This window comes from Pundamilia nyererei, unplaced genomic scaffold (genome assembly GCF_000239375.1).
Source record: "Pundamilia nyererei isolate P.nyererei 1_Seehausen unplaced genomic scaffold, PunNye1.0 scaffold00256, whole genome shotgun sequence".
Taxonomy (NCBI): Eukaryota; Metazoa; Chordata; class Actinopteri; order Cichliformes; family Cichlidae; genus Pundamilia; species Pundamilia nyererei.
The window spans coordinates 679,016-688,104 of record NW_005187657.1 but is presented as its reverse complement, the minus strand read 5'-3'; the positions used below and the strand labels follow the sequence as shown (position 1 = coordinate 688,104).

At 42.8% G+C, this 9,089-nt stretch overlaps 2 protein-coding genes across 4 annotated transcripts in view; both read left to right on the top strand.

The window, feature by feature from the left end:
* The first annotated feature begins 1,564 nt into the window (after window positions 1-1,564).
* On the top strand, window positions 1,565-5,708 carry sdhaf4 (succinate dehydrogenase complex assembly factor 4). Its single transcript, XM_005749857.1, has 3 exons — window positions 1,565-1,736; window positions 3,442-3,555; window positions 5,425-5,708. The coding sequence occupies exons 1-3, from the start codon at window positions 1,667-1,669 to the stop codon at window positions 5,532-5,534; spliced, it is 294 nt and encodes a 97-aa protein (XP_005749914.1). The 5' UTR covers window positions 1,565-1,666; the 3' UTR covers window positions 5,535-5,708.
* A 1,407-nt stretch (window positions 5,709-7,115) lies between these two features.
* Window positions 7,116-9,089, top strand: part of cep68 (centrosomal protein 68) — a 21,703-nt gene continuing 19,729 nt past the window's right edge. For all 3 annotated transcript variants that reach the window (XM_005749855.1, XM_005749854.1, XM_005749856.1), the window contains exon 1: window positions 7,116-7,194. The gene's annotated coding sequence lies outside the window, so the exon portion shown is untranslated. The remainder of the gene's footprint in view (window positions 7,195-9,089) is intronic.

The window sequence follows — 9,089 nt, the reverse complement described above, 5'->3', positions numbered from 1 at the left end:
ATTTGAGAGATGTAGTCATTGAATGCATTTTGTGCCAAAACAATGATAACTGGTCCTCAGTTTGGCCCACATAGACTTCTGTTGTGCTCACTGTGTGAGGAGTTTTGCAAACGTGACCTAAGTATTGAGACATGTGTCCTAGCGTCTGTAAAAAACTGTAAGCTGATGCTGTGGCCAGTGTCTCTGTGAACTGGACTCATATGAGACTGGACTGTATATACTGGGTGTGTGCTTTTGCTTTCTCTCACTTGATTCAGGTGCCCAACACTTTTTTGTCCTGTGAAAACAGCTGACTCCACTGTCAACTGGCAGTACAAGAGCAGAGGGAGTTTCTCGATCTTCATCTGGGCAGCTGAACACTCCAGGCGCACAGTGCTGTACAACAGTTAGAGGGCTAAGTTCCAAAACGAAACTGCATTTTAAGTGACTGTTAATAATAATGTTATATCATTACATTATCATTCTGCATGCTTTAATGTCAAAGAATTATTTTACAGCTGCTGCTTGAAATAAAGTTCAAGTATTTTAATTGCAAGTCGTGTCTGAAATTTTATATTTTCAACATATACCAATACTAGGGCCATAGTGTGTGTGTGTGTGTGTGTGTGTGTGTGTGTGTGTGTGTGTGTGTGTGTGTGTGTGTGTGGTGGTGCGGAGTATTGTATGAAAATGTTCATTTTGAAGGGATGATGACTGCCATTCATTTAACCTCTTAGGTGGCATTATTTTATTGGCTGGTTGTTTATGATTCACTGTGTAAAGTTTTTATTCTAATAACTTTTGCTGCCACCTTAATTTGACAGCAAAGGTTCTTCCATCTAAAATTTGGTGCACTGGAAATATAAAGTAGAATAACATCACATTACTCATCGATTTAACTCACTGGTAAATGCGGAGGTGCACATGATAAAAAGAAAGAATATGGCATGCATATGTTTATTATTGTTGTCATTATTATTATTATTGCTGTTGTTTTGTATTTGTATATTTAATTGTTCTTTTATCACTGTTTAGATCGGGACTATTTGTCATGATTATTTAAGTTTAATGGGAAAAATACTTTTGTTGCACGTAAAAATAACACTCCATTCATTGTGCCTGTGTGGTGTAAACAAAACAGAAAAGTCCTCCACAGCTGTGAGATCACGTGTATCTTGTCTTGTACTGTGAACATTCTCCTAAGCCTTCCATCCTCGGTGGGTTTATCGGACAAATTTGGAAAAACTGTGACCCCGTGTTTTCCGTCCAGACCAGCTGTGATTTGCACACGCAGGCAGCGCTGAGCGCTGATTCAGGGAGCGGCTGCTCTGCTTTCCTTTGCATTCTGTTAGCAAAGCGCGCGTTTTTGTACTGCTTGATCTCATTAATTTAACTGAAAATTAAAACTGCGAACTAGATTAAAATTGGATGAATTGCACAACCTTATTTTCTACATGTGAAGCTGTATTTTAATTAAATAATTAAACCGACGAGTCAATATCAAAGCGGATATTTAGCCTTTATCTCCCCCTGCTGGCTGCATGCAGCACTGCACTGGCTCGCCGATCACTTTTCGTCGCTAGATGATGATGAAAATTGCGTAAATGTTAGTCGACAAACAGTAACGTCATTGTATAAGTGCAGGCGGAGTACATAGAAAACAACTGCTGGTTTCTGTTTTTCAGAGATGTCTCTTCTGCGCGTGTGTTCCAGACAGCTGTTCTGGAACAGTCCAGCTGTGGAGCCGCTTTTCACAGGTCAGTTTGTTCGCTTCAGTAAGAGAAAACGGAACCTGGAAAATGAACTATATTTGCAAGTTGTTGTTGTTCTTTAAATGCTTTATTTAAATCATCTACCCGCAGAACAAAAGAGCAGAGCCAGGAGGAGGTCCTGTACATAATTAATGAACAGAAGAGTCCGTATTCTAAATAGTGGATAAATGTTTCTTCTTGATTGGAAAGAGGGTAAATGGTAAATGGCCTGTATTTATATAGCGCTTTACTCGTCCCTAAGGACCCCAAAGCGCTTTACACTACATCCAGTCATCCACCCATTCACACACTGGTGATGGCAGCTACGTTGTAGCCACAGCCACCCTGGGGCGCACTGACAGAGGAAAGTTACAGACGGGATATGTTGCATTCTGTAAGGGAGAAAACTCACACTTCTTGACATTTAAGTGGGTCTAGAAGCAGCTGAGAAAGATCATAGATATGTGTTAATGTGTGCAACACACAACAACAATGTTCAGTGACTAAGAGCAAACCACAGCAGCCTCCATGAACAGGATCCAGTAACCGTCACAGTGGCAGATATCCAGGAAAGGGTCTCTGGACAGCACCAGGCTAACAAAGAAGCTAACTGCACTCCACGAGCACCTGGCAGTACAAATGAACCAGCTGCTGATGGACAAGATTGACTTGGAATGGCTAAATGATTCCCAAGGATCCCCAGAAGGGACCAGTCCCATCCAACTACCACCAATAACCTGCCTCAATACAATAGGGAAGCACCTGTCAGGCATCATAAGTGCTAAGATGAACAGTACATGTTTCAATACATGATCAGGGCACTGAAGGGAATTGTCAAGCACACTAGAGGAGCAAAACATAAGCTAATGTTAGATGGAGCAGCCACACGAGACTGACCAGACTGAACAACCTGTGCACCGCCTGGATTGACCACAAGAAGGTGTATGTCTCACACATGGCTTCTAGAGTGCCTAGAACTGTACAAGATAAACAGTACCCTGAGAGCAGCAGCAACTCAGTGTTGATGCGGCGAACAGCACTACAGGGCAGGAGTGAAGGAAACATCGACTCACTGATCCATGCCGCTAACATCTGCAGCGGTGACATCAGAATGTCATTTGGACTGGAGAAATGTAATTGAGTGGTAACAAAGAGCGCAAAGGTAGTAATTGAAGGCAAAGGGGAACATTACTGAGGATAGCAATATGTACCTGGAAATCCCCCTGGCAAAGGGAAACCATGAAGAGGCCGCCAGGAAAGCCACAACCACCAAATATCTGCAGAGTAAGCTGAATGGGAAGAACAAGATCCAGGCAATCAACATCTACGCCCTGCTGGGATAATAACCTGGCCAAAGGAGGAAACAGAAGCCACTGACATCAAGACGAGGAACTTCCTTACCATGCATGGAGGATTTCACCCCAAACCCAGCACCCTAAGTCTGTATGCTAAGTGGAAGGAAGGTGGCCGAGGACTAGTGAGTGCTAACGCCAGTATACAGGAAGATAGGTACAACTGATAGTATGCATAGTGAATATTTTAGGCAGCAGAAACCTGAGAAAGAAGAAGAGCAAGAACAGGAGCCATCATGGAAGGTCAGGCCCTTTCCATAGAAGAAGTGGCCAGGGTACAGATCTTCAACAAAACAAAAGTAGACAAGACGCCATTGAATAAACTGGAACCTAATACTTGAGTGTGTCTCTTCCTTCAGGGTGTTTGCGGGCAGCCAGCAGAGCGGTGAATGACAAGGAGCCATTGAAGAAGGCCAAAACCCCAAAAGGACGGTTTGACAACCTCGAAGAGACGAGCAAAGATGTACTAGAAAGTGAGAAAGAGACAAAGCGTTTCTGCACCTAGTTAACAAACAGTTACAAACTGCACTGAACAAGTTGACAACCAAAGTGATCAGCGAACAAACTGTAAATAATACTGTTAATAATCAGGGATGATGAAGAATGAAAGTGCTGTTTCTTTATTACAGTCTCTGTCTTTAGAAACACGAACAGAGATTAAGATCAAACAGGAGAGTAAAACTGTTGATCAGTGGTTAGCACTGTACTGGGTTCTCCTCCAACAGTCTTAAAGCATGCAGTTAGTGAGAGTGAATGGTTGTCAGTCTCTCTGTTAGCTCTGCAACAGGCTGATGACCTGTCCAAGGTGTACCTCACCTTTCGTCCTGTGGCAGCTGGAATCGTGTCCTGCTCCAAATAAAATCAGAATTTCAGAGCTCCCAGTCAGAGTTTCAATCTGGAACTTCAGTTTGTACTTCCTATTCAGAAAGTCAGAGTCAACCCACCAACCCTGAGGGACCAGTTCAAGGTGATGGTGGTAGTGAGTTTAAACAGCAGTGGGACTGTAAAACTTTCATCTGTACTGCCACTGTTTTGGATTCAATAAGTGAGCCATAAGCAGCACACTGAGCCGCCTCTGTCCATGAACGCGCTGCAGGAGTGTGTTTAAGCTCTAAAAGCTAGTATGCTACATTGGTAGTTATACATGAATGTTTTTATGAGCATGCTATGGTTTTTTCTCACTTTTCAAACGTTGTTACTGGAACACACAAACTCAGGAGTCACATCCACGTTCTGTCCGACATCTGGGATTAGGGCTGCTCAATGAATCGAATTTTAATCTCGATTACAATCTGGGCTTTCAACGATCATTAAAAATGACTGAGCCGATTATTAGCCCCTCCCTCGTGCTTTACTCTCGCGCTGCTCCGTGTGGCAAATCGAGCGCACCTCTCTGCATTTCGAACACGCGTCACAACAATTAAGAGGACCCGAGGGAAGCTCAGCAGAAGTTATTTGGAGAGGAGAGTGACTGCTGTTGGTTGAAAAGAGGTAAAAAAACCTTCAGTGGTGTGGAAGCATTATGGGTTCAGTCAGACTGGATCAAGTAGACACAGTGTGTAAACTTTGCTACAGTAGCTGCACCACAGAGCAACACTGCAAAGTTCACTAAACATAGATGTTTACATTTATTTTTATATTGCAAACATTTGCACTGTTATCAGTATTTTCACTATTTTATATTATTTTTTGACAATCTTTAAAGTCATTATTCAACACATTGTTATCGTTAAATAAATATCGTCAAATAATCGAGATTCAGTGTCAGTGAAAATAATCGTGATTATCATTTTTGCCATAATCGAGCAGCCCTATCTGGGATGTTGGTTTTTGGGAAGTGTTTATAGGGATTAAGTTTAGAAATGGCTCACAAGTGCAAACTGTAATCTCCAGAATGACCATGAAGTGAAATCAGAAACGGCCAAAGTCGTTGAAATGGATTAAACATTTTTAGACTATGTGCTCAGTCCTCCTAACAAAACATTTTCATTTGAATGGACAGTGCGTTTATTTAGACTAGGTATATTTTTATATTTAATATGCATTTTCATTACAAATTGGTCTACAGCACAGGTGTCGACTTCCAGGCCTCGAGGGCCGCTGTCCTGCTTGTTTTCCAACTAACCTGCCCTTTTAGCTTCTTATTGGCAAAGCACACCTGATCCAGGTGATCAACAGCAGGTAGGGCAGGGATATCTCAAAAACAAGCAGGATGCTGGCCCTCGAGGACTGGAGTTTGACACCCCTGGTCTAGAGGTTTCAAAAGGTCTGAAACTCACCTTATTGTAAACTGAGAAAAGGAAAACTGTCACTGAAGATCTCAATTACTCTTATTTTTTCAGAGTTCCCTGATGATGTGAACCCTGTGACGAAGGAGAAGGGGGGCCCACGGGGTCCAGAGCCAACTCGCTATGGAGATTGGGAGAGGAAGGGCCGGTGTGTAGACTTCTAGCTCATTATCTGTAAATTAATATGTACCTTATGAGTATGGAGATGTACTGTAAAATGACATACTGATGCAGTTTGGATGTGTATGTAGCCATTAGTGGTTTTCTGTCTTTTGTTTAATCGTGATGGAGGAGCAACGAGCAAGTTGCCAAATGAAAGTAATAAAACAACAAAGATACTTTGTGTTTTCATTGATGTCAATAGAAGTATGACTACAGAGACACCTCTGTTCTGCTAATCTATTGACAGAAGAATTCCCCCACGCTGTTTTTCTACCATTTTCATTTTATATCAAAGCAGGTGCAGGAATATAAGCAGGTGCTTGGGTTCACTGCAGTGGAACGTGCACACTTACGTTGTGTTTGTTGTGTCCTGTTACCATCATATACAGAGAGCTAACTGAACACTCAGGCCAGGCAACAATTACACATGAAAAAGTAATTAAATATCAGTCGAAACCTTTAAACACAGCCTTCAACTTCAAAGAGCCACAATAGTCTTCTGTCACAGACCTAGTTCATCTCATACTTAATGGGTTAATGTTCAAAAAAGTCTAAATCACTTACCGGTAAGAATTTTACGAGTTTGACTTTGCACATTGATGGTGTTCTGCTACAGCTCTGAGAAAGACATGACTGTCGGTTCTTTCTCCACATATATATATGTTCAGGTTGATAAATATAAAAGTGCTGGGGTTACAGGATCGTGGTCCCATGTCCCTTCTTCAGGCGGCACCCAGCTGGGAACCATGGGCTAAGGCCCGGCTACCAGGCACCCTCCGCAGGCCTGGCGCCAGAGCGGGGTCCCCTTTAACCCTACATCGGTCAGGGTGAACTGTTCCCTCAGTGTTGCACTTACAGGAGCCTTTAACCAATAGAATGAATAAGAAAATATAATAATGATTCTAATGACAGGCCTCACACTGACAGTGTGGGAAGATGCCTTGGAGGCTGCTGCGTGTGTGTGTGTGTGTGTGTGAAAATGATGGGAGGGGATTTACTCCGACACTAAGAAACCATTAATGTAAAAGAATGAATGACTTTTCAAATGTATGATTTAATAAAATTAATTGTATTTAGTATATTGTGATTGGCACAGGATTTTGAAGAGAAATGAGCTAATGATAAATGTAATTAAATCCAATTGACACTAGGTGATTGTACGTCCAGACTGGAAGATTGAGGGAGAGATACAAATCAGCACTTGGCAGAGTATAAAAGAGTGCACACAGGACATCCAGCGTTGTTACGTCCTCGAGTTCTTGTAATGAGCAGAAGACATCATCAGCTATGGGATTCCACAGTTAGAAATTATAGCAACCAATGCCAACACTGTGGTAAGAACAACCAAATCTATTATATCCACACAGAGACGGGCACTTTGTGCATCTTTGAACACTACTCCACCATAAAAATATGCTGTTATTTTCTGCTGCCTGTTCGTCTATTCTGTAGGTACATTGAGCTCATATCCGGGGCTCAGTTCCTTGCGTGTGTACACATAACTGGCCAATGAAGATGAATGTCGTTATTCTCTTTTGTTTTTTGTTTTCTCCTGCTGCACTCTCGTCCAAATTCCAGTAGGTGGCAGCAACGCTCCTGTAAGTTAGTTTGGCAACGACCATAAAACTCGCGAGAAGAAGAGCTCCGTCACAGTCACGTACCGTAAGAAAGATCCATTCACTTTTTTTACCTTTATTTTATGTGTTTCTGTGATTACTACTTACTTTTGTGTGGTTGAAATGTGTCTTATACCAAATATGTTTTATATACAACAAATACCAAGCTATAATGAAACACCAGTAGGCTAATAAATATAGCCGAGTGGCAGTAAATCGACATTTCCTTTATAAGGCACAACCTGGATGCTAATAACACTGTTTTGAACAGGCTTGTACTCAGCAATCATTACGGCTCTAACGACTACACCCTGCAAGGAGGCAGGCTGGGGACCAAGCTACAGCGGGTGGATGCTCCGAGCTGAGCTACGCTGCTAAATATCTGTCGTTTCTTTTCCTAAACAAGATAGTTTTAATATATTTTCTATAACTGGCTGTTGGTCTGACTTACACACACACACTGCTGAATAACGGGAAGTGTCATACAGTTTGAACAGGAAACTTTATGAGGCTGAACATGTTTGAGTTTGCCGTGTAACAGTGGAAGATTTCATCACAGAGCGAGGTTCGTCAGTAAGAGTCAGCGCGGACTTTGTTACTTGTGGGTTTTGTTTGGGCTGGTGTTTTTTATCCGGGCTGTCGTTCGTGGACTGTGACGCTCAGCACTACAGACTAGTGAAGATGAACCATGACAGAGGTCACGAGGGGACAGAACATTAGTCCTCTGTGCTTGTTGTTGTCGTCGTTTCCTCCACGTCCACGCTGTGTCGATGATGACTGCATGTAGTCAGAGAACCGATTTGTTCTATGCATCGCGAACATGCGGATATCCTGTTGCTGCTGGAGTTAAAAAGGGAATCGTTTTGTTGCTGTGTTGCATTGAATGTACTGATCTATTTACAGAGTGCGGTGCAGTGAAGTAAACTCGAAACTGTATTATTTGCTTCAGCAGTTTACAGCAGCAAAATTAAATTAATATATAAGAATAACAGGGCAGCACGGTGGTTAGCACTGTTGCCCCACAGCAAGAAGGTCCTGAGTTCACTTCCACCATCAGGCCGGGGTCTTTCTGTGTGGAGTTTGCATGTTCTCCCCGTGTTTGCGTGGGTTCTCTCCGGGTACTCCGGCTTCCTCCCGCCGTCCAAAGACATGCAGCTTGTGGGGATAGGTTAATTGGATAATCCAAATTGCCACTAGGTGTGAATGGTTGTCTGTCCCTGTGTGTTGGCCCTGCGACAGACTGGCGACCTGTCCAGGGTGGACCCCGCCTCTCGCCCTATGACAGCTGGGATAGGCTCCAGCGCCCCCCGCGACCCTGAAAAAGGATAAGTGGAAGCGAATGAATGGATGGATATAAGAATAACAGCATAAACAACTTTGGACCAGAAACAGAACATTAAGCAATGACATAATTTAAGAATCCAAAGCACCCATCACTCATAGACCAGCTTTGCATCATATTTAATTGCCGACTGCATCTGGGTCCAAGGACTTGCTCGTTAGGGCTAAATGATGAGCTACCTGCCACCTTCCGCTGCAAAGATCTTCTTCACATATCGTTGCCTTCTCTACAGCACTCAAGGACAAACCTTTCCTTTTTTACCCCGCCGGGACCTATTTGGACACTCCTTCAGTTCAGAGGTTGCAATTGGGTTTATGGGACTTGGCCTGGCAACAAAGGGATGATTGCTAGTCTTTTTCATTGTTTATTATTGTTGCTGTTTTTGTTTTGGTTTGTTTTTTTTGACTCCCTTGACCTCCATACATCTAAGTACATCTCTGTCACGTGTATGTTCATGACTGCTGTTTTCCTGCTTTGCAATACGAAGTTCAATTTAAAAAAAAGAATCTGTTGCGACTTTCATCCGTAAATAAAGCCGCGGCCGGCTGAGTTGGTTGTGTCCCTGTGACGCGCCTCCAATAATCCATAATGAGTCGAAC

Excerpts from the sequence above, each read along its gene's own strand:
- sdhaf4 (XM_005749857.1), top strand. The coding sequence starts at position 1,667 with ATGTCTCTTCTGCGCGTGTGTTCCAGACAGCTGTTCTGGAACAGTCCA. Across the intron at positions 1,737-3,441 it reads TGTGGAGCCGCTTTTCACAG|GGTGTTTGCGGGCAGCCAGC; the intron begins GTCAGTTTGTTC and ends CTCTTCCTTCAG. Across the intron at positions 3,556-5,424 it reads GAGCAAAGATGTACTAGAAA|AGTTCCCTGATGATGTGAAC; the intron begins GTGAGAAAGAGA and ends TTATTTTTTCAG.